The sequence below is a fragment of the Dromaius novaehollandiae genome, chromosome 7 (assembly GCF_036370855.1).
Source record: "Dromaius novaehollandiae isolate bDroNov1 chromosome 7, bDroNov1.hap1, whole genome shotgun sequence".
NCBI lineage: Eukaryota > Metazoa > Chordata > Aves > Casuariiformes > Dromaiidae > Dromaius > Dromaius novaehollandiae.
Genome location: NC_088104.1, coordinates 12,212,629 through 12,238,846, shown reverse-complemented (window position 1 = coordinate 12,238,846; position 26,218 = coordinate 12,212,629). Strand labels below are relative to the sequence as shown.

Genomic DNA, 26,218 nt, shown 5'->3' with positions numbered 1-26,218 from the left:
ATGTCTTAAAATGAACTACAGTATATACAAGAATGTAGGGCAACAGAAGCACTGGTAAGTAACATGGTTTTATGAAGCTATAGTTCCATAACATAACAAGAAGTGTGTAGTATAGCTGCAGTTCCATCCCCATTCCTACCCTCTTCAGAGGATACTCATTCGAGAGCTTGTGGTAGATAGGGAAGTCCCTTGGAAGCGAAGCATGGCAGCTTGTCATGCTAGTTGAAAAGGCTGGCTAAAACAATCGGTGTCCCCTACCCAGGTTTCCTATACAGCAACGCCTGTACATGTCAATAATACACAATAAAGCAGGCTTCTTATGCTACTCTGCTGCTGTCTGCCCCTGGAAGCACTGACAGGCACTCATTTTTGTGATGTTATGTTAGAAAACTGTATTGAGTCTTGGCAGTCTCACCCTCTTTATGCAGAAGTGCTTGGAGTCTGATTAGGCAGTTTTGTGAGAAGTCCTCACTGCACATTTAAAATTGTAGACCATAGAAGTAGGGTATTCTCAGGGGAAGGTACTGAGCTCTCAGACTCGTGCTTATCTAGTCTGTGTATATCCATCAAAAGCCCCAGTCTCTGAGTCTTCTCCACTTAATGCACAATACATCTGTTTTACTAATGTGTTTGATGGACCCAGGAGGGATAGAAGAAGAAATGCAGACCTCATCTGAAGAGGGAACCCATTGAAGGTGATATTTTTTATCAGGTGCAAATTAATACTTATTTTTAAAATGTCAGGGAAAAACACATTGCAGAAACAAATAAAATTTTCATTAGTGTGAAGCAAGACAGAAGACATTGGTTTTCAGTGCATGTACTAAGTATCTCTAAGGAGGGCTGTGACGGAAAGGGCTCCATCATTGTATAATCAATCCTCTTATTGGGAAAACGGTGAGTTCAGATGAGTCTCTAAAATGAGAATCACTGCAGAGTCAGCCAAGAATCTGTAAGAGCCCAGCTTTTCTTCCAAATGCTACTATTTCTTCCTCTTCTCCTCCCTTTTCCTTCTGTGTGACATGCTATAAGCAGATCACTCACACCTGTCCTTCCCAGTGTGGCTGCATTTCAGTCAGTGTTTCATGAATTTGGATTATGAATTTCTTAGGAATTATTTAGATGACAAGTGCTTGGTAATGTAAATGTGTATTTTTACTTAGGATGATTATCAATTTCGATTGACAAAACGGGCATTTTGACCTTCTAGATACCTCTTAACTAAACACCCTGTCTTGCTTTGGCTTCCCAGGGTAGCACTCCTTGTCTTTTCGTGGACTGTACTTCTATACTTTCCCAAAGAATAGAAAATATTTTCTTGTTTTCTACTGCCAAGCCAGTGTTTTTTAATCTTTTCAGTGTGTGGCTCTCTAAAACTGTTCCAGAGAAGGTTGCAGGCCCTTTTACTTGACATTGCAAATATGTAGACTGATGTAAAATATAAATGTGCTTGTTTTCCTTAGCTGCCTTTTGCAGGTCTCTTTGAAATAGTCCAACCATCTCATGCTGGAAAGTATTTGTTTCATAAAAAGTTTGGAGCTAAATCCAGTGATTACTGTCTCTACTGTATAAATATGCACCACAGTATGTCTGTGTATTGAATTTTAAAGTTTCCCGATACCTCCATTTGCTCAGTTGAACTCTACCCTCTAGCATTAGGTGTAGTAGCAGAGACAGGGTGGTTTTCATCTCTTGGGGAGATGAACAGCTCTTTCTCTATAACCTGGATATGTCATTTAGTGCTTATCAAATGACAGCTCTAATACCCTGTAAAAGGTCAAACACCAACATAAAATTCTCAATAGAAATAAGATTTTAAGGCCATTTAAAATATTTCTGTATGCTTGTTGGGTAATATTTTAGGAAACCATTCTAATAAGGAGAAAATGGACAAGGACTTTGCATTTTCCAGACACCTCTTATTTTAAAAATTTCAAGTGTCCTCATTGACTGAAAAATTCTTAAAGGAAGAATAGAAAAAAGGGGACACTAGAAGGAAAAATATGCAGTATTTTAAGGTAGGTTACTTTTTAACCCCTTGGTCTCATCATACTCTAGCTGTTCAAAGCAAAGGAATTCACACTTTTTTTCCTGTAGATCCTCTCTCTCTGAAAATTTATAAGAGACAGTTGCTGGCCAGACACTTAAATTATTCAATGCAAAAGGTATCTTGCTTCCCAGGGTATTCCATCTTACAGCAGTAAAAGTCTTCTTTCAAACGACTGAACCACAACATCCAGGCTAAGGTACTAATCCTACGGAGACCAGGTCAGCCAGATGGAGCTCTTTTCACTGTTTGCAAAAGTGTACTGGATACCAATAAGAAATTAGACTGTGGGTTCTTGTTCTCTCCCCACCCCTTGAGTGATTAGAGGCTCCAGGCTGGGTCCAGACAGTCTGAAAAGTTGTCTGCTGAGTGACTCACACGTTTGGTTAAAGAAAAGGATGGGTTACCAGTCCCACCCTGGGCTTCTCCCACTGGAATTGGTGGGAGAGAGCGCAGCTGTCTGTAGAGAAACTTCACGCCAGGCCTTTTGGGTTTTTATTTTTCCATGCTGGCACAGAGGCAGAACAGAAGTTGGGCTGTCGCATGGGCGCAAGCAGTGCGGTAAGACTGAATCGCCAGATGGAAACTGGAAGCCCCTTGGAGCTCGGGTGAGCAGACAGTCGTTCAGGCAGGTCAGCCATGTGGGGAGCTTTGGCAGAGCGGTGTGAGGAAGTTCACATGCTGTGCAGTGCTGACTGTAATGATCTGCTGATAAATAACACATTTCAGCCTCCAGTGTAGCCCTGACCCTCACTGCTCAACAAATTCATTCCTCACCAACTAATATACATTTTTATATATACGTGTGTGTGTGTATGACTGTGAAACCAGAACTGAGTCTTCACTGTGTTTTTACTGGGTAACAGGGAAAATATTTTTAGCCATCAGTAACATGAAGAATGTAGTTTGGTTTAAATTGAATATTGTTTAAAGCAAAAAACCACAATCAACATAGATCCAACTATTAGAACAATCTGAGAAATGTTAATTGGTTGGTTGAAATCCGGACAGGGGGAAGAATTCAGGAAAGAGTCCACATGCTTTGCACTTGAATAAATACCAAGAAAAGACAACAAATTATCCTACTCTGCACTTTCCAGGCCTTCTGGAAATCATCTGTAACTGGCACCCACCTTGATTTTTGTAGGAATTTCCCCATCATTCTGGGTTGATTCCATATCAGTTTTACTCCCCCTGCATGTATCTGAATGAAAAACGGTTATCATGATATAATCGGCATTGTCCACATTACATACAAATAATGTAGTCATCAGCTTGACTGAACCAAGGATCTCGGCTGCGAACTTGTAGCACCGGAGCAAAGAGCGAGCAGGCTGCTATAACATCAGTGGGGTCAGCCACTAACACGAGACAGAGACCTGTTCTTTCTATCCCCACCTCCCCCTTCTGCTTTCTGCTTTTCCAAAGTCCTATCACAATGCAAAAGTGAACTCCAAAAAATAGCAACCGCAGTTACGAAATGCAGTGAGTGAATTTCCCTTGAAGGTTGCGGTGGGAGAAGCTTTTTGTTCAGGTTGGGCCAACTTTTTGGAAAGTCTAGTGGCAAACCACAGGCCACATTTAGTTTGCAAGCGACAGTGAAGTAGCCAGCTTGCAGCCAAAACTTCCTGCCTTTCAAAGCTTTCCTTTGAAAAACATACCTCTGCCTGTGGTTTTGCCCGTGGAGCAGGATGGGGGAGGCTGTGCCGGCTGCCAGCGGCTGCTATGGGCTCGCTGCTCGGCGGGTGGCTGCCAAGGGAGGAAGCAGGAGGGAACATCACAGGAGATGGCCTCTAGGTCATATCCTGCAATGGCTTTTCCTCCCATTTCCCAGACTGTGTGACCAGGATGGGATGACAGGAAGATTCTGATGAGTGTATGAGTGATCTGAATGTAATAACAATGCAGAGTCCTCATGGTAAAAGACAAATTTGGAGGGGGGGAGGACTAGGCAAGACAAAAAGGCTGAGAGGGACAGGGTGGAATTACGGTTGCACCAATCCTCCTACGTCCCACTGCTATGCGGGTGTGGGCAGTGAGGCTGTGGCTCGGCAGAGCACACGCTGTATCCCTCCCTTCCCACACACAGCCCTGATTTAGGACTTTTCCTTAGTCTGGTCTCCTTAAGTAAGGGAACTGGTGAGTGTTATTCTACTAGATCAGCTCTGTGAGAATCAGTCTCCATTTAGTCAAATAAGGGAGCCTTTGGCCTCTGAAAGAGGAAACTCACAGATAAACCAGCTGTACTGGACTCCTGTCCAGTGTCCTATTCCTTTTCCCAATGAAAGCACTGGGAAAACTCCTGTTGATTTTTGGCAGGAGCACAATATGCCCATTTGCAGTTATTCTGAAGTGCCAGATGAAATTTAGGAGTTCCTAGCCTAGAACATAGTTTAACAACATACACAGTCTGGAAAGACAATGGGGAGCTTGACTACAGTCAAGACAATGGGAGAAGAGATTATCCAGTAAGTATGTAAACTGAGTATTTAAACCATGCTTGCCACACTCTTATTGGAGTACTACACCTGGCAAAGGTTTATGTTTCTCAGAAGGAAGGAATGCTGTGCATCCTTTGTCTAAAAACATGCAGAATAACTTCGGTGTAATAGTAGAAACCAAAGTGTGGAAATTTGCCTTTGCTTTAGGAAAAAAAATTGGAATGAAGAAAGAAACATTGGTATTTTGCTGTTTGAGAGAAGGGGGAGTATCAGTGCATTTATGACCAAGTTTACGATGCATATCTGCATCAACTATCTCAAGCATCACTTCCCTTTACACTGCACTTAAAAATTCTGATGCTGTGTATACTGTAATAAAATGCATTACAAATCTGATGATATGATCCTTCTTGCTAATAGGCGGCAGTTTATTTTATTACAGTCCGTTAAGTGCAGCAATAGTAACTGTTCCTTTAGTCAAGTGATGCTGTGTGGGGAAGCATTTTCTAGAAATGGGTCTTAGCTGACTTTCTGGAATAGCAGCATAAGAAAGATTGAAAAGATAAGCAACGTCTTCACTTCCTTCTTCTTTTCCCTTCATCTCTAATTTTCCTTATTGCAGCAGTGTCAAAAGACCCTGGAAGTGATACATAAGTAGATGACAGAGTTTTCCCATTTACATCTTGTCGTATTAATCCTTAAGGATTTGTGTAATTCCAAAAGGCGTAGCATCTGGGAATGGGCAGCTTCCTGATACACTGAGCTGACTGGACAGACTCCTCAGACTGAGATAAAGTCTGCTCAGGACCAGCCATTTGCCCACTATCATTTCACTGCTGCTAGAAGTGCTCAGTTTCTTTGATCCGTTCTACATGCCATATATACATTTGCCATCCATATTTTGTGTGAAAATTTGGCTTAGAAATTACTGGAAGAGCCATGTGTCTCAAGCAACGAGTTTGGGAAACTGATGAGAAAAGTACCGAGGAGCTGACGGGGGAAAGCTGTCATATGTGAAACGAATGTAAAAAGTGACTGAGTTCTGGGGAGAATCAGGTGGACTGGGGAGGAGGTAGGAGGCATTTTAGGAGGGGAAAGAACCAGAATCAGGATAATAATGAGAGCATATCCTTAGTGTCTTGCACCAAGGAGAAATGTATATGCCTCCTGTGCTGTTTCACTGGGGAAGGATTTGTTAATGCATTTCTGTGTTAAACTGTTAACAGTAATAATCATACAGGCATAATGAGCATGGATTAGAAATGGGTTTTTGTGTAGGACTTAGATTTCACTGAAGTTACACGAACACCATGTTGGCATACAGGACTTGGTGTGCCCTGGATTTTCAGTCTAAGTACTTACACCGTGGATATCACAACAGCACAGTAAGTGAGCGTCACAGTAAGGAGCTTTCTCAAAGCTTTTAAACAGAAGGGGTGTTAGACCTGAGGTAAGCTCTGTAAGACTTCCTCAATTAAAAAAAGCTAATAAGCTTAGTGTTTTCTGCAGAGACATTGACCGAGGGCCTCTGTGAGGCTCCTTTGAGCATGTTACTTTCCTCTGAGCCCATCCCAAGTGCCTGTGCAGCAAAGGGACAGTGGCAGTGGGGTACTGACTACACATCGGGAGAGGTACAGAACTGGGGTCTGTGTGTGTGAGCATGCACGTGTTTGCAGAGAGCTTTATAAGACGAGTGACCAAGATTTTACTGCTAAGCAAGAATGGTATTCCTTACCCGTAGTCCTACAGGAAGAGTTCTTAGAGATCACAGGGACTCGATTTGTCACTATCACCTAGCCCTCTCAGCCCGAAGCGGGTGCTTCTCTCTTCATGATGCAAAATCATTTGCTTTCATGCTAGTTTTAGCTGGATCCCCTGAGTCTGCTTCATTTTGCTGCTAGAGGCATCTGTTACAGAAGATGGAGGCCTGGTCCTGTCAAGCAGTGAGAGACTCAACTTCTTTATAAATTTGTGGAAGACTCTCACAATCTCTTTAAAAATTACCCCGATGGATATTCAGCAAGTGGCCGCTGTTAAAGCCCTACATGCAGGACCCACATGCTTCTGAAGTTCCCTGGGTGCTATGTAGCCACCATCTCTAGCCACCATGTCTGGCTGCAGCCTTACTGGTGGGGGGGTTAAACACTTTGCCACCCCGTTGCAGAAATGGGATCTCACTTCCAGCTACTTCTCTTGGTGCCCTGCACGGTATTCTGGTTATGTAAGCACACATTTATAACATTGTGAGCACCCTGATTTGCCAGGGCTGGTAAGACTCTAAGTACATGAAAAACAAGCTTTGAAAATGTTCCTGGCACAGTTGCTCTTTATTTTTAAGCTATAGAAGAAATATAAAGATCTCAATATTTATGGATCTGAAAAGGAATAAGCATAACTATATGAATAGACACTGCTCAAGAACAACATTTAGTCAAAGTATTTTAAGTTGTTTTCGCTTCTTTTTCTCTGCCTTTTCTCATACATAGGGATTCTTGCATAGAGCACATAGTGCCTGTTCACTCCTGAAACCGTGTTTCCATATCTGGTCTCTACTCTCTTATACTGCCAGTGACAGATTCTTTTTTATAGTCTGAAGTCTCCCATGGCATATGGTGCCTTTTTTGGTATAGAGGTTCTCACTAGATGGCTGTTTTCACCCTTCATAAAGTCAGACTTGGGATACCAGTGCTGGGAAGGGAAGCCAGCAGTCAGTCCAAAGAAGCTGTTGTTTGAATAGATGATCGTCAATGCTTAACCACCACCCAGAGTCATTTCTGTGCCATCTTTTGTATTTAAGCCCACTCTGAAAGTAAAAACACAACAGAGAGGACAAGTCCCATATTCAACATGAAGCTTCTGCTCTGACACAGAACTGCTAATACCAGACAGAACGCAGAAGGGGGGTGCAGATAGTTTTCCTAAATTGCTGCGTTGACAAACACCGTCATACTGGATCAGACCTTAAAATGTTGGAAGGATAATTTCTCAGGTGATGGGGAAAGGAACCTTAACCTGAGACTCAGCTGGGAGCATGAACAATGGTTAACTGCACTTCTGTACAGCACGTAGCACAGTGAGGTACTGAAGTCTTATTGTGCTTGATGTGAGATGTTTTGTGTAAAAACCTTTGCAGCAGCATCAATCAGTATGGGACAAAGGACCAACACAGGAAAATCATATCAAAGAGATAAACTTTATATCTATTCTTAAAAAGCCTGTGTATTTCCCAAAATGCACCTGTATGCAAGCTCTAAACACTTTTATTTAATTACTTCACACATCTTAGAATAAAGGAGGCTCTAATAAGACAGGTGAGAACTGAAAGCATGTAGCAATAACTCTGTTGTGACAGCACAGTTTTTCATTAATTTTCAGTGTGTTTATTCAAATGTGCTATCTTTTTTCTTTTGCATTTAAAAATAATTAAATTCTTGCTATTGAGTAGTGCTACTGCTTTGTCTTGAAGTGCATCAGTGCTCTTTCTCTTGGATAAGCCACTATTAGATGTTCTGATGCAGCTGAATAAACGTTATGATGTTCTGAATGCAACTTTTCTGAATTTTTTCTGAAAATCAGTGGCAGCAGAACAGGACTAAGAAGTTATAGATTCCCCAAATTACTGGGTTTACCTGGTCACAGACTTTCTTCTTCAAAAAGAAACAAAGTTTGTCTAGAAACAGAAAAACTGCTTATAACAAGGGTGGGTGCCAAAGACATTTCAGAGTGGGACCAGCACCTTCAGCTTTAGAAGGCTCTGAGGGTAGCAGCTAAAATCTGCAGTCCCCTCCACCAAATCATGGACAGGAAAGAATTCCTGGGGAAGTATGGGGTGAATCGTCTTCAGCATCTGTAATGATAAATTACATGCAAATTCCTTCATCCCGAATAGAAAGATGTATCCTGTGTAGTCTATAGGCCTCAGTTCAGGAACCTGCATGCTGGGCCTTGAAGTCTCGGCAGGCTATGGCTGTGAATTAAAAATGCAGATAGGTGATATCTGCTCTGTTTAATATGAGGTAGGCTTCTGGCAGGTTGCTAATGCCATCTTAAATTTGTTGCCCCCAATCTAAAGTGAAGAGTTGCCAGAGCGGGAAGTGATCATGGGAGGCTCTGCGGGAACTGTTCATTACTTTGACCACTGCTGGTCACACTTAATAAGATCCTGTTCTTAGTATCTGTAGGAAAGAACAGGTTTTGCAAGATCAGGAGATCATTATCGAAGTTTTTAACTTCTCTCAAAGCACAAACAGAGCTCATTTCTGCTAATTGGACTGTAAAATCAAAATGTCTTTTTTATTAGTAATGTTCCAGAAGAGCTTTCAGCTTTTTTACAGTGTCAACCTTGTATCCTGCTATTTTCTTATTTATCAGTGAAGGCCACAGGGGGTCTTCCCCTGTGTACCATTAGCATTGTGAACATTTGCTTTTCTGCCTTTCCATCCATGTGTAGAAAGTTTGGGCAGAAATCTAATAACAACAGGACAAATTCACAAGTACACGCCAACTGCTTTGTGCTGCTCCTCCAACCGAAAGCAGCTACAAACCCAATTTTGCCATCTGGCTTGAGGAAGTGTGGGATTGCCTTGCCTGCTGAGCAGAGCAGTAGAGGGAATTGGATAAATACACATGAGAAATCTTCTTCCTGGTGGATAGTACTCTAGCAGTGAATGTCACCTACCCCTTGTTGCAACCATCATTTCTTTAACCACGGCGGAGGGATCAGGACCCCTTTTGGAGCCTACTGTTGACACTGCTGTTGCTGCTGCAGTGAGTCTGCTGCTGGTTTGACAGCTCTGAAGGTACAAACTTCCTCCCCTAACACTGAGACCATGGGTAAAATACGTAAGATATGGTCTCCATGGGTAAAATACATAAGAATCTCTCTGATGGCATTTGTGGTGCTGATTTTTAAGATATGGACAGCCATCCATCAGGAAGGGTAATCATCTGCCAGAGACTGATTGCTTTTGAGCTAGATTGGCTTTGGAGCAGCCAAATGAAAGTACAAAGGATTCAAGGTTCAAAGTGAAAAAAGGGGAATTAAAAGCCACAGGGGTTAACTGCCTTGCCTCCTGACACAGGGGAAGCCCGTCCTGAAGCAGGCAGTCCTGATCTGATGTGTAAAATAGTGCGCTTTCCATCTTTCTTAATACATCCATCCTGCTGGGTGCTCCCAAATCTGCTTTTCTGCAGGCTGCTAAGTATGCTGCCTCCACAGCATGTGGACTTGAACCTGATCTTTGTGATGGGAATGCAAATACAGTAACAATTCCTTGCTCCATTGCTACAAGTAGGGGTGAGGAAGGCTTGCGCGTTTCCTTGATGCTTAGCACACCCTGTAGCACAGTTACAGCTGTCTGGGGCTGCTTACTCTCGGATTTGCACTGGATCATCCAACACACTTGTGACCTTGCAGTGCCAGAGGGCAGAACATTAACCGAAGGATGGCGTAGTTCCTGCTCGAGGTTTCCAAGCAATCACACTGCAGCCTGCCCTCTCCTAACTGTAAGGAAGCGGCCCCGAAGCCTGCCGCTGCCGAAACTGGAACACCGTGTGCTGTACTATTTGTAGTTTCCTGCTGCCGACATCGCATACGTAGTTACTATTCCTCTTGCTTCCTCCATGCACGTTAGAATGGATCCAAAAATAATTTCAGGCAGTATGTTCTGATGGAATATTTTTGCATTTGCACAAATTTCCTCTTTATTTTCATTGCCAATTTTGATAGCGTTTCAAGGCTGTTTCAGCTTCTCCAACTTGGCATTGCTGGGAGGCACAGGAATGCTCTCCTGATCAGTGTGGCAAAAGAAAGTGCTTTGGCATCTGAATAGAGACTTAAAACTTATTTTTAAGGATGAATATAGCATATTACAACCAAGAAGCTTCTGTTTTAACTAATGGAGACAAGGAGGCCCAAATGCTCTACAGGATAAGGAAGCCCGCACATAGAGAAAAAGAGAAAAAAAGTGGCTTTTTATATTTATTGCTTTGATCCTGGAGAGGGTTAGGTGATAAGAGCCTCACTGTCAGGAAATCATGCAATTAAACTGTGCACGAGACCAGCAGATTTATTGTGCCGCATCTTTCAGATGTAACGACGTGATTATTGCCTAAATGAATGTCTTCCTGGCTTGGATGAAATGCTTTAAATGACCCACACTTGGCAGAACTTGGGGTCTTAAAAGCATATATTAAACTAGCCTTTATATCTGTTCGTAGGGAGTACACGAGGGAGGGTGTGTGGCTGAGAGGTTGCCTCCTCAGGAGTTTGCGATGGCTCGAGAGGTGAAAGCGGGAGCACAGTCAGTCTGCAGATCGTTCCAAGAAGTATCAGTGTCATTTTTGAAATTTTAAAAGCCAGATCACTCTGGCTTTTCTTCTTACGCAGTATACGCACCATGAAAATGAATTCAGAAATGTTTTCTTGAACCTTCGTGTAGTGCAAGGCCACTCCATATTACCTGGCACAGAAATCCTGGATACCTCACCTCTTAGGCAGGCATTGGAGAAGTGTCGCAGGCAAAACAGTCTGGGGCTGAGGAATTTGAATTAATTTATCACCAGTCAACACAAACTTCTGACCACTGATCTGGGCTCTGAGAAAAAGGGATGCAAGTTGTGTAACAGCCCCCCCCCCCACACACACACACACACGGCCCCTGGTTTCAGAACTGGCTGGAACTGGCTAGAACCGGCTTAGGCAGGTTTGTGGCTGCTGCCCCCCCCCCCAGCCCTCACAAAGCCAAACCTGGTAGGTCGTGCTGGACAAGCGCTGTTGTTCGAAACCCTCACATCCAGCCAAATTAGCTTTTACAGTTCTTTTAGCCCTGGAGAGTCAGAATTTGCTGTGAAGAGTGAGCTGGATTTTAATCTTTTTATCAACAAAGCTATTTACTGAGGTAGCCACCGAGGCAGCACCATGAGAAACCCGGGCGTCGCGCAGGTAGTGCCCGTGGCACGTCCACCCCCACTAACCACGTGTGGGAAGGAGAGAAGTGTTTAAGGAAAATGCTGAACTGGCTGGTTTATGGGCTATGGAAATAGCTGGGGCACAGCATCCCTGGAAACTGGTGTTGTCATCCTCAAGGTACCACCTCGCAGGATAGAAAATGATTCACCATCCCCAGTGTTGGGGTCCACCAGAGCCATCATGAAATCCAGAGGAAAGCCGATGCCGTTGGCTTTCTGTCTATGCATACAACCCGGCTCTGGCCTTGATGCGTCATGAGATGTCAGCGTTGAAACCTATGATTATTCCATAGTTGTGTCTCTGGGCCTCAGACCCGTGTAATTTTGGTAGGGGAAATTCCACACTTCTGATATAAAGTAGTCAACATTTGTCTGGCTGTTTTGTTTTTAATGGCAGCTATTTCAAGTTACTGGAATGTCACACATTATGCCGGGAATAGAATGAAAGTCTATAAAGTCACCGAACTCATACAGTATTCTCAACTTAATGAAATTTATTATAAATGTCACAGATTCTGAAAACTGAGAGCAAAATTCCTCATTTGGGGGACTCGGTCTGATCTCTTCATAACTTTTTTTCCCCCCATTCATGGGACTATTGTCTATTTATCTCTCTTAGTGTTACATTTGCTATCCAGCCAATGAATTAATTTGCACTTAAATAGCAAGCAGTTTTCTGCAGATGATATATGCTCAGGAAAGGCAGTTTCCATTTTCTAAGGAACAGAAAATCCTTTCCACGAATGCCTGAGTGTTTGATGTCACCAAGTCTGGTGGAAAGGTACAATATTTCAAAAAAAGTGAAGCAAATACGTGGATGCATAAATATGCCCAAATATCATTAGTCATATTTATGTGTTCAGTATCTGCAATTTTCTCCCACCTTCAATAGTGGAATTATTGCTTCTCTATTCAGCATTATAAGAATCTTATGCCTTGCTTTGTGCATGACTGTGGCTTCGTATCTGTCAGGATAAAAACACGGATCTCTTACTCTGGCATTTAGTAGGAACATTCAGCGTGAGTATGCTAGAAACACTGCTCTGACATTAATACAATGCTATTTGTCACGTCACACATCTAACTAATTTTCTAGTGGGTTGACAGTTGGGCCCATTGTCTGGAATAATTTAATGTGCTATAGTTTAAACTTACTGTACTCTATGAATCATATACATAGATATTTATAATGGAAAATCTGTGTTCATGCAGTGTTGAGGTTACGCAAATACAGCTGTGGGCCTGAATCTTCAGTTGGTGTAAACTGGCTTCATTGGAACGACACCAATTTACCCTGGCTGTGGACTTTCCTGAACACATGTAAAAGGGAAAAATCTGGCAGAAGTATCGGCCTGTCCATCAGCATCTGTAAAAAGGGACAAATAAACAAGGTCCTGACATAGCAAAGTGTTTAAATGTCTACCAAGTTGTGGTTTAAACCTACAAGTACAGTGCTTTGATTTGATTAAGGCTGTGTTTATAGAATGGTGACAGAGATTACAGTGGATTGAGATTTTTATGCTGAAGCAATTTTCATCAATATTGTTGATTCATGAAAAAGGGAAGTGTGTTACCAAAGTTTTCCATACATCCAAGATTTAATCTGTGGCCAATACAGTCCTGTCTCAGAACAGCTATAACAAGCCCAGTGTCAGGGCCCTGAGTGCACTAATAAGCCCTAATGGCCCAGACGAGCCTTTCCTGGGGTCTCTCCTCATCTCTGCCTATGGCCCAAGGCTCCACTTCAGCCCAGCCCAGGACCATCGGGCCCTGCCTGACAATGCTGTAGTAATGCTGGTCTCCAGCTCCGCCATGGCCCTACCCCTGTCTGGCTCTGGCCCTGTCAATCCCAACACTGAGCTATGGGCCGACTGCCTGGCCCAGCCTTGGCCCAGCCCCATGGCTTTGCCCAGCCATCATGAGGCTGTGTCTGACCCTGGCTACCTTTGCCAGGCCTGATCTGAATTGACTTCCCAGCTTGACCTTGGACCTGCCTCGTCACCATGAACTTGCGGTGGGACTGGCCCTGGCCCCTGCCCTGATGGCTGTGGTATTGCTCAGCTCCCTGCCCCTTAGGGAGCAGATGGCCCTCACTGAGCTCTGACAGCCAGCACCAGCTCTCTGGACAACTCAGTTGGCCACAGACACTTGAGCATAGGAATTTCCTGTATGCCAGGTAAATGTCCTGATTTATTAGACTGTTGGCTCTTCTGCAGTGCAGGACTCTTGGTTCTTTTTGTATACTCCTCTTTGGAGGTCTTGCACTTCAGTAGGCCTTTTCCAGGTATACAGGAGACCTAGGTATGGCCTGTCCCAATTGAATTTCAATTATGGTTATTTTCTGGAGGCATTAGGAGACTTTTGGTTGATTGACTTTTATAAAGGTGACTATAATATGTAAATCTTTCCAGGATCAGGGCCTTTCACATCTGAGTAGAGACTGTGTATGTACCACAAATATGTTGTATGGTATTCTTTTTGTTGAAATATTGGCTATACTTAGTTGTGAGAGATGCAAAGAATATGGCTTGATTTATCTTTAATTGAATTTTTGGGAATATTTCAAATTCACTTAATGAGATAGGAATAGACCTTGTAGTTGGAAACTTTGTGAACCTCAAGAGAGTGACTCTGGCAGTTACTCCTCTATGTATGTTATTATTTTGTTTATATTGTGGAAACATGAAAATGAACTTGTTTAGCCATGGATGGCCTCAGAGTGGAACTTTCCACTTTCTGTTGTACATTAATCAATTTAATGCGGGTTGAATAGTTCTGACAATCCAGAACGTGCATGCACTTTTACATGGACTTTTCTTTAATCAGCAATGCATATTTGCCTGCAGTGGTTTCCAACCTGTGGACCATGGATACTGAGTTCCTTGGGCTTTTTGAAAGGTAATCAGCAAAGCAGATTTATTGTCCGTAGACAATAATTTGCTATAGCACTTGCCTTGAAAAAACTTTGTGGGGTCCACAGATTGAAAACGATTTTAAAGCATTCATCTAATAGGCTGTATTACTTGAATTTCCTCTAGCATATAACTAGCTATCTGTGCTCTACTCAACTACAGGCAAGATATTCTTTTAGATGAACAATATTTTGTTTCTTTGTCAGCAGCATATGGAGGCAGAGTGGGAGAGTGTATTTATGCCTGGTGTATTGTATGTGAGATCTATCAGTTTATCGCGAAACCTTATCTCATATTTTTTCTAAGTACTCTTGAGTTTGCTCTTGTTATTACGAACGTAATTTGAGTTGTGCATGTCAGAGCAAATCAGTGAACACTATTGGTCTTTGTCACTATTTTTGCAGGTTACCAGGAAAAAAGCCAGGTAACAGGAAATACAGATGTTGATTTAGGAGTTGTTGCGCTCTCATTCTTTTACCTTCTTCTTTTTTTTTTTTTTAATTTTTTTAAACCTGATGCCAGAAGCACCATACAAGTGATCCTAGATGGCAATTAACATTCCACAGTGTCCTATTAGGACCTTAGCTTGGATAGAAAGATGACCTTGAATTATAATAAAGGCAGACAGTGACCGTGGGTCTTTTGAGGAAAGGCTGAAAGAGCTGGGCTTGCTCAGCTAGTAAAAAACAGCAGGAGAGAATATGAGCTCCTCCCTGTGCACAGCAGAAAAGGTTAAACACCTGGGAAGGAGGAGAGTTCTTCAGTTAAAGGACAACGTTAACGTAAGAGCGAATGTGTATAAACTGGCCACGGATCCGAGTTAGGGCAGAGAGTATATGAAGGTTCAACAGTAAGAGCAGAAAGTTTCTGCAACTCTCTCACAGGAGGAGCTGAGCTGCGATACTTAACTAGTTTTCAGATGGAGCTTGATCACTTTATGAAAGGAATTACACGCTGTGGTTGGCTGCCAATAGCAGTGACTGGACTCAACCTGAACATCCCTCTGGGGCCCGTTTTCTTGGTATGCATCCTATATTGTTCTTCAAGATTGTGTGGTTATAACTGTTATCATTCTGCCCTTACTTACCAGTATGAGCTTGGTATTTATGGCCCAGAATTCCAGAAAAGATGATTAGCTACAAGCAGATTCATAATTTATTTCAATCTTAGTATACTGTTAGAGGGATTTGGGAATTACTATTTGGGAATTTTTTTTTTAACATGTATGAACAATTTCATTAATAATTACATATAGCTCACTTGCTGCTGAAATGCTTTAACCATGAGGGCTGTAATCCTCCCATCACTGCCACTTGGTACAGGGTGTGTTGCCAGCCATGTGACAGCAATGTCATCCTGCGGTGCTTAGTTTCACTATTTCTAAATCCAACACTAACACTCCTCAGCAAGCTTTGACAGAAGCCGGAGAGCAGAGATTATTATTCAGAATGATGGTATAAATCTCATTTTATCTGAGGTAGGGCTGGACTGCCCACACAATCTGCATCCATGCTGTTCCATATCTGTGTGTTTCTTCTCTGTTCTCCAACAGCTGTTCTTGTATTGTTCTCACTACTCTGCCGGATGTTACAAATCTAAAGAAAGTATGGAGCCCCTTTCTCTCTCCATAGGACTTTTTCATGAACAGCTTGAGACCTGCTGTTTGGTCTAAGGCTTAACCCAGATTTTCTAGTTACTCATCAACTATGATGACAAAACATGAGGTTTTAGAAGCACCTTGAACAATGTTATGTGCACTCTGCTGTTGCCAGTGCTACTGAGGTTGTAGGAGATGCAATTTGATATCCCAACTAGCAAGTGAAGTGGCCTCATGTCTTTATACTTGTTATTGGCGCATGCATATCATTAATGATGGTTAGGGTAGATGCTTTAGCAAAGCTTTGGGAGGAGACTCTTTGGACTGTTCTGGGCTCTCTCGTAAGGGACTAATTCTCTTAATTGAATGTAGATGTTGTTGCACTTAATGTTCTTCAGCTTCTGAATTTGCTTTTCTTTATTGCTAGAGACAGGAACTACAGGAGATAATCACCTTGAAAGTTTCAGGGGTGCTTAACCCCCCGCCGAGGTGTCCCCCCCTCCCAGCCCTACTCAGTCACTGCAGAATTCTAATTGCAGCTCCAGATTATCTGGAGTGATGTGGAGAAGTGCCAGTCTGGGAGACATTGAGGCTTGTTGGTTCGTATATTTTAAGCTGTATAATGTGCAACCTTAGTTATTCTGCACTCCTGTTTAGTGAGAATTCATGACTGCAGGAATGATTAGCAGACTTAAGAGAAGAATTAACATACCAGCAGCCAGCACTAACTACTCGAATTAAAAAGTATGGCAGAGGAGAATTACAGAACCATTAGTTTTACGATGATCACTGGGCTAGTTTTGTTAGGGCAGCATTTTTCATGAACGGGATGAGATCCATTGATACAGTGCTCTATAACAACGGGAAAAATACCAGTTAGCTGAGACCCCTTATCTGGTCTAAGCTCATCTAGCAGGGCAGCCTCAGCTCTCCTTTGACAGGGGAACTGACGAATTAAAGGATGTTTAACATTTTTCCCGGAGCTCAAGTTAGCCCTTTGATACTGGAGCTCTCTTTGTGGGGTTGAGTAAAATAGCAATGGTTGGGTCATTGCCATGCTCACATCCTTAATGGTGTGTTTTAATTAAGCACACTAAGCAGTGTGCTCATTTCAGGAACACAGGAAGCATCAGTGTTTCTCATGTGGAAAACAAGTTTCACTTGAAAGCTTTCAGAAAATATTGCTAAGAATACAGGCCAGACCAGACAATGTTGACAGGCGTTCGTATTGAAACCCCTGGCCACCCATTGCCAGCACTCACAGCATCATCACAACTTGCCCAACATCTGGTATTTTCATCGAGCCTCAGCTTCCAAAGTCATGTTATTGTGAGGAAATACTGTAAGAAGTCCCTTCATAGACTTTGTGGTTGAAGAAAAAAGTTTGAAAACACAATCCACTAGATCTCAAAAGCAAATAAAATGAGCCCACATGTTCTTTTTGAAATCCTGTGATTATTAAGCAAATCTGGTGATCTGTGGAACTTGTGTGATACGTATCATTCATGTGCATCCTTGATTAGGAGGGTGAAAGTACAAAGTTCTCCACATTGGCAGAGTTGTACAATGAAGAAAACATGATCTCCTCTCCAGGGCATCTGGGATATGTTTACAGGTCAGGGAGCACTAAGCAAAAATGCTTGAGAGGGCTGCGAATGAACCAGCCTTGGAAACAAAAGCAATATAGACAAATCAAAGCAGTACTGTGCCTAAGCTGTGCTGCTTTTCAGGGTCAGGCCAGTATATCCATGCAGCCCTGTGCTATGCCATGTCAGGGTACCATTCATCTGGAACCTGTTTGAGTAATTTGGATATAGGGATGCATTGCATAAAGTTGACATACCTGCCATTTTGCAAAGCCCTGGCTGCTGTAACAAAGCAAGAGTGAGGCGTAATTGCTGCCTATTATTTACTAAGACCCAAATGCAGTGAATATTTTTACTGACAAAGTGCATCATTAACCCTACTTCAGGCTGTAGTGAATCTGCATCTCTTCTCTCTGCACTCATTCCTGGGCATCTTGCTTCATTTTTCCCCCCCTCCAAACCACATGCAATTGAAGACTTCTCCTTCTCTAAGCTTTCAAGTTATAGGAGTTTGCAGCAGCTAAAGGGAGAGACTTCAGACCGTACTGATGGGAGATAATTTGCTACAGGCATAGACAAGCTGAAACGAAAATAATTTTTTATGAAGAATAAAATAGAAAGATTCAAAATCTAAACTAAAGGTCAGAGTCTCTTCCTAAATCTGATATCCCTCAATAGAAGTTTAAAAATACACTGTTTTCATCTCATCATGTGTCTCATCACAGGCGTCAACATGTGTCACTCAGAATTCCTGAAGGTCACTCTTTCAGCTGCTGTTGTCTTATTAAATAAGACAAAAAGATTTGTCTTTTAAACTTCTTTTTTTTCCTTAATAGTCAATTATTGTATTTTAAAAGGCGTAACCGTGACTAAACTTAGATTCTCATCCAATAATACAGGAATAGAGAAGATGGAAGAAATACTCCCTATCCACAGAACAGTTGATTACTAGTTTAAATTACTCATTTTAAACAAATTCTGATTCAGCCTTGCCGATCATAAAATATTAGATTTACTCTTTATTTTCAGTGGATTGCTGCCAGTTTTCTTCTCCCTAAATGCCTTTAGCTTGTTTAAAACATTTTAAAAAGTTCACATTGAACATATATCTACTTACGACAAATCTGTATTGGATTCTAAATGGAGATGTAAAATCTTATTGTTGAGGCATGAACTTCGCTGTTACAGAATTTTTCTCTCTTTATTGGTTTTATGGTATTATTTTTCTTTAAGTCACAAATGTGACAAATTATTTTGTGCTTATGTTGCTTATTAGCTCCTAATAAAGTGAGAAAAAAGGAATCCAAAGAGAGAGCTTTGGTTTGCTCTTTAGGTTATAGTATGTTGCTTTATTCTGTTTAGCTGGTGGTAGTATTTGAAAACACTGACCTTATCCTTGTAAAGCTTTTGTCAGTTGCAGCATAACAGTGCTTGAACACTGGGCTGTAACTGTTCTTCAGCTGCCATAGGCCAAAAACTTTATTATCCAGTGCTGAAGAACAAAACAGCTTTTGACCAAGGACACATCAGTGGTATAACAAAGATCTGGACTGATCCCTCAAGAATGAGGTGGCTTCTAAGAAACTGCATCATTTACCTTTTCCACCTAAAATGCTGTCTTTAATAGCATGGACTGTTTCAACCTAACCTCCACGGTCTCTATAATTAGCTTTTCTTTTCTTTTAACAAATTAAGAAGTTTATCGATCTTTACTACTATGATCAACAAGGAGGTCACAGATCTGTTCCAGGGATAGAGACAACATGAGAGAAGAAAGTTTGAAGGGATTCTATAACCAAAGTGTTTGCGGAAAAGAAGAAATTTGAGCTTGTAATTTGCCTGCACAGCTGTAGACAGGAGTAAAGACGGAGGGGTTCCCATTTTGAAAGCCTGTAGTCTCTAACACAACATGGAACAAGCCAAAACATAAACACACCTATCTCTTAGCTCACTTGTGACAGTTTGTAATAAATGGACGTGCTGCAGGTTTAAGTGTCACATTAACATGCTATAGAAAAAGGAATGAGTTACATCAGGTTTATTCAGTGTGTTTCTAACTATATCTGATGTACTGAACTATTCATTTTTCTTGGAAATACATTTGGAAGTGGGAGAAGTTGAAATGTGTGCAATTTATAGATATTACTAAAATACACTTTTTTTGTTCTTCGTCCCAAAAATAATAAGTGGAGGATAGACTGGGTTTTGGCTTCGGAGTAGGAAAGATCTAGGAAATGTAAGTGTAGGAAGTCAACTGGCCTTTTGGATATACCATTTGGAAACTTCATATATAGACTAAAAAGAAAAAGGGGGGGAAGAAAATCTCATCAATAATATTTATGGAATTTTTGGTCCATTTCTGGATTAAGGATACTTTATGAACCACTAGATCTTCAGTCAATGAAGTAACCCCTGATTTAGGTCCCTCTGCTGCCATCTTTCTATATATGAAATTCCTGTTACTTACAGAAAAGGACTGTGGTGTCAACTTACTGAGAAACATGCTTTATGAATTATGTTTCCTGACCTATCATTCTGCTTATAACAAAACATGCTGATAACTTAAATGCTGCCATTGCTTCACAACAGTTTATTTTGATAAGGAACATTTCTGAGGCAACATAGATTAGGCTTTTTGTCTGTGTCGCATATAAATCTGTCTCAGAACTATGGACTCTTATATTTTGCGCTGAGCCCTGATTTTTTTCATCCTTCACTGACACTGTCTTTCTTTCTCTGTCCTGTGTGAATACTTCTAGATGTTTGACTGGATCAGCCACAACAAAGAATTGTTCCTGCAGAGTCACACGGAGATTGGCGTGAGCTACCAACATGCCCTTGACCTACAGACGCAGCACAATCACTTCGCCATGAATTCCATGGTGAGTTCGGGGCACGCTGTGACCGGCTGGGGTGTGTGTGTGAGTGAGGAAGGGGGAGGCGTGTGAGGCCACCTCCAGTTCAGAGGGAGCTATGGACCCATGTGAGGGGAAGTAAGGAAGACTGGGCCAGGCTGCGGTGGCAGCAGCCCTCTTTCTGGGAAGCAGAGGGTGTTGCTCTGGCCACCCAGATACTGATAGACAATTATTTCCTTGATTCAAGACCAGCACAGTCCCGTGGATTTTGTTTTCATTTGAGAGAGCAAAAACAATATTTTTTAAGTTTTTGACATTTCTCTGACGTGGAATTAATGAGAGCTGTAGGTGGCACTTTAATAATTTATGCTTCTTCCCCCGACTGGCTGAGATACTTTTCAAAACTGTGAAAAAGAGACACTAATCAAGCTGTCGGTTGTGGCCACAGTGGCTTTTTCAAAAGCTGATCGGTCAGTGCTTTTCAATGTAACTTGACTTACCTTGGGTGCAAAATAAAAAAAAAAAAAAAAAAAAAGGCATCATTATCCATTTGTAAGTGCTTTGCTCTCTTTCTTATTCTTTCCTGGTATAAGGTGATTGTGTCTGGAAACTGCTGGGCTTTCAGCACAGAAATTGGGACAGAATGTGTCCATGTTTTGATTTTTGCACTTAGTTAGAAAAACGTGCACATATGCCCTGCTGAAGTTGCACAACACAGAGAGCAGCCCTCTCTGAATGCTGTTGACTGCACAGAAAATTGCCCCCAGTCAACTGACTCCTGCAGATGTACCTCTTCATGCTGTGCATGGTCAGGCTGCGTTTGCAGGGGGAGCTGAGACCTCAAAGGTAGTTATTGGCATTTAAATTTGTGGTTTAAGTCACAAGAGAAACACACCCCACGACACTGCCAAGGGGCAGGGTTCTTCAGAGCAGCTGCCTGAATGAAATGTAAAAAAGAGGTCCTGACCACCTGAGGTCATTAAAGACTGTGCACCACTTTTATAAAATTACAAGTGTTAACCCTGGTATCCTGGCCAAATTCCAGCTCAGGTAATTAAATTCTCTGACCTAAATTCCACCCGCTGTTTCAGCATACCTAGCTATTCCTTAGTAAAGCTCTGTGCACTCACTAGGGCAGTACATAACAGTGGAAGCTGAGAAAGGTTTATAATGTGAATTAATATATTTATTGTGATTTTAATTGAAATGAGCATTGAAAAACAGACTCTAGGCAACTGATTGTTAAGTTTACAATCAGAAAATACTCTTTAGCAGAATACAGGGTAGCACAGCCCCCATATGTCATTGCTGTTCACAGAATTTGATAATGTTCTGTTCACATTATCAAATAAACGTGTCCTGGAGGTTAATGCATAAAAAGTTATTTGGATTATGACAGATGCAAAGTCAGTCATAATCCTTTAGAAAAGACTGTCAGAAGAGTCAAGCTGAAGAACCTCCCTGTATCCTTTCTATGGTACTGTCTGATGTTATTCTGTTAAAATAACTGGGAAATAAACTTGGAAAGAGATAATTGTTTTAATAGAAAATTAATGGGTGGCGGGGAGGGTGCCACCTAATGGAAGAAAAATTCATTTCCTCCACCCTTCCTCTGTCCCCAAGTGAACTTTTGGGAATGAGTAATGCCAAGAAATGAGACATTTGCAAGGAACTTGAGGGACCTTCTGAGGGCAGAGACCTCTCAGTAGCTGTGCCATGGCCACCTCACCATCTCTGTGCTGCCAAACTCCCATCTGATAGAGCTGCCCAGGAGAGACCTGTGTTCTGCTGGGGGGAATAGTCTGGGACAGATGATGTGTCTCCCATTTTGCTCTATCCCCGGTACAGCCCCCACACGTATAGTCATATGGAAGCCCATATGGTCAGCGTAAATGATACAGCAGAGAAGGTTGTCTCCGCTATCTCTTTAGCACAGAGGATCTAGCTATGTGTATGGGTGTGATCAGTGGGCATCTTTAACTTCCAACCTATAAGTATGGTGAGAGGTGGCATTCAGTTCAGCACTGATTAATTGGGCTCAAATGTATGACTGTATGGAGGAACCCTTTAGTGCCAGATGATACACATTCTCAGATAATGCCTTCTTATAGGCATAAAATTGAGAGAGCATATATGATGCAATTAAATTCTGTATATTATTCTCCATCTACTTCTTTTCTCTTAGACCCACTGCTGGATTTTAGACCCAGAATCCCATATGATGATGATGTGATGTCTTCCTTTTGGTTTTGGATCAACATCAATTCATACTGGAAACAGCCAGAGTTCATGCAATTTAGATTTCTCTTAAAATATGCTCTCTCAGAAGGAAAAAAATTCAACAGATTTCAACTGTCAGAGGTTACATAAAGAATTGAGATGTTATCACTGAGAGTAAATGCAGGAGGGGAGGGAGAAAGACTACAAAAATATTTCAGGATACACATGCAACTCAGGACTGCGCTCTTGTTACCCGAAATGAGGTCTCAGTGATATTTATCAGAAATATCAGTGTTTCACCCAGTGCTTGAAATTCATCACAATCAGATAAGTTTCTCAGGACTCTCCTTATTGCTGAAGGCCTTTATTTGGATTGATCTTCTGCATAATGGCCTTTCAAGGGGGGATTTTGATGCCAGGGTTGCGCAGGCTGGCCATGGATGTCAGTTTTACAGCCTAGTGAGGTTGGCCATGGTGTATGCCACTGTGGAATTAAGCAGAGCTGCTGCCTTGCAATGGAGACCAGACCTATTTGGGGAATAGTGAATGGGGGGTGGCTGTATCAAGCTGAAGGGAGATTTGGAAATCGGTGGAAAATCGGTGATAATCTTAAACTCCAGGCTGTTTAAACTACCTTGGAGCTGCTGTGCTAATATCCGTATAGTGCTGTAGTCATGTAGTGATGTAGTGATGATCTCTTTTAGCTGGAGTAGACTTTTGTTAGAAAAACGTGGAGCACTTCCTGGTGTCCCCAGAAGTTGGTGTTACAAAGGCATGGATGTTAGCATGCAGGAGACATCAGCTTGCTGCATAAGGGTGTTGGGCTGCATACTAGTCACTCCAGCTGTGGTAGAGCATGCTGGAAAAGCAGCAGGAGGGGGAGACTGGAATTAAAATGACCCTTTCCTGGCTGTGACCCAGCTGCTGTGGTAGATGGTGGTTTTGTGTCTTGGTGCGAGCTGAAACTCTGTGTGAACTTTAGTGGAGAGTCTGCATAGTAAGGCTGAAGCTTCTGCATCTGCTCAAAACAAGAGCCAGTGATGGTCAGTGGCAGCCTCAGGACAAACTGACTTACTTGAACTAGGAGAGTTTGAAGGAAGTATGGTCATGACTCTGAACATAGTGGCAGGAGGTTATTTGCCCCAAGACTGCACAGCAATATGAGCCATACCTCGATTGCTGGGGAAGCAAGGCTGGAAATATGGATCAGGTCTGCTTTATCTGTAACGACACTTCAGTGAAGGAGAGTCTTGCTGGGGACAGAGAAATCAGTGGAAAATACCACCACAGCTAGCTGTATTTTACTGAGACAAGATATACAAGGTGGTCTGTATGTTTTGTGAGGTTTTCTGATGCACAGTCTGCTTAGTTGCCTTTTTTCCTCAATATAATTACCTAAGAAAAATGATAGTCAATGAATTTACAAACACATAATCAGAAGATTGCTATTGCACAACTGCGTCTTCACTCCACTGCCTTATTTTTACAGCAATATCTTAGTTCAGTTGTTCATGTCGCTGTTTGATTTCTGCTGGAGACTATCTGAAAATGACTGGTGGACGTATGCCTGTTGTTTGATAATACTTGCATCACAGTAAGAGTAAGAGGCTGAAGTAATGTCTAGGTCACTGTGCTAGGTGCAGTATATTTCAAAGGAAAAAATGTTTTTTGCCTTGAAAAGTCTGTTGCCAAAGGTTTTGCTCTTACAGTATTTATGTACGTGATTTACCTTTACACATCTGGAGTCTCATTTAAGCTTTTTATTTGAAGTCACCTACTGAGAAATATTTGTAGGATTAAAGATTGGGATTAAGTAATGTAATGCAGACGGTATAAGAAGGAAAACTATAGCTGAAGTGAATTTACTACTAGATATGTACTCATTTGTATTTATTATAATTTGCATTTACTAACTCACTGTTTCCCAGCCTTTTCATGTCATGCCCTGAGCTCAAAAGGAAAAGGTCAGGAAGCCTTTGCTGTCTCTTTACCACAAAAGAGAATGGGGGATTGCTACCCTCAGATCTGTTTGCCATCCCAGATAGAGTATTGTGACCCACCCGAGTCTGAAAACTTAAGATTTGGATGAATTTTGATAAACATAAGCATGCATATCAGATGAGCCTTCAGGCTGTCTCATGCCAATTACCAAACTCAAATATTCAGCTACCATGCATCAGGCTCAAGATACAGAGATTGGTTTTCGAATACTGATATTTAAAACCCAGCTAAATAGCGCTGTATTTTCCTTAAAATATCTTTTGGTTTCTGAGTCCTTAGGGTGGAACTGGATCACTCTATTAACTTTTTCTCTGGAAAGTTGCTTTATATTTTTTGCTAAAAATATGCATGATAATTTAGCTAGATTTTTTTTATGCAGTATATTAGTCCCAGCATTTGTTGGACTGAGAATGGTTCAGCTCTCATGGATCTGAGTAATAAAATGATAAGAACTGGAAGCACTCTTATTGGTTGTGTGTGTTCCCCCCTCTCCAATGCATTAAAAATAGGTATTGAGCAAAAATATGAAGGAGAATGCAGATCAGTATGATTTTTATGTTTTGCAGGAAAAGCCCTACAGACTCCAGTGGAAGTTGGATCACATCCTGGATGTTTAACCAATTTTTTTTTTATGGTGTGCCTAGTGTACTTTAGGCCTGACATTACTAATAATAGTTACAATATTCTTTTCAATTCTTCTGGAAAATACAGTGTCTGGGTGTTTAATGGCTTACGCCTTTGTCACACACTCTTCCCTATACATTCCTATAGGCATGCTGTGATCAAAGCTCATTCTTGGAAAAACAATTTGTTACTCTGGTTTTTACAATAATAATTGTTCATTTAAAATGAACGATGTGGCATCTGAAATGGGGAGAAATTATATATATTTCAGATAATAAACTGTAGTCTAGTGTTTTTCTTTCAAATAATGACCATAGATTTTTTTTCTGTGATTCAAGCCAGAGCTTGTTTTTACTTCAGTTTCAAAACAATAAATTATATTTAGCCTTTATCACAGTTGTATAATATTTATACTGAAGCAATAATACATTTCACTATGATGAATATTTAGCTCCACCATTTTGTGAGTAATCTCATTAATCTAGTTAATTTACTAGAAGAAACCACAATGCTTCAGTATGGCACAAATCATACTGACTGTAGCTCTGCACTTAGCTGGATGTTGTTTATTCTAACTGAAGCCATTCATATTTCCTTTGCCGGGACCATTCTATGCCTTGATTTGTTAACCTCCTTAAAGAATGAGTGATCACTTTCTATGGCACATACATATCTAGGGCAGTGATCAGTGCTGGCAGTGCTGCCCATCCTGCTGTCAAGGAGTTAGTTGTCTGACACTAGATAGAGGTGCATATTGTCCTAAGAAAGCCACAATATATTTCAAACACATTGCAATTATCCAGTAAAGGCTAATGATGTCTTTTGAAAACTTCCAGTGTTTATCATAAGTGAACTGTGTTTTTCTGTATGTAGGCTGAGCTAAAATGCCATCTGATGTTATTCTGCAACAGGCTACATGTAATTGGCCTTGTTACAGAAACTTAAAGGTCTTAAAGATATCTCATG

At 41.5% G+C, this 26,218-nt stretch overlaps 1 protein-coding gene across 5 annotated transcripts in view; it reads left to right on the top strand.

The window, feature by feature from the left end:
* KALRN (kalirin RhoGEF kinase) overlaps positions 1-26,218 on the top strand; it is a 526,992-nt gene that overhangs the window by 213,249 nt on the left and 287,525 nt on the right. For all 5 annotated transcript variants that reach the window (XM_064514688.1, XM_064514687.1, XM_064514683.1 and 2 more), the window contains exon 6: positions 20,312-20,434. In XM_064514688.1, coding sequence (XP_064370758.1) covers positions 20,312-20,434 — 123 coding nt within the window. The remainder of the gene's footprint in view (positions 1-20,311; positions 20,435-26,218) is intronic.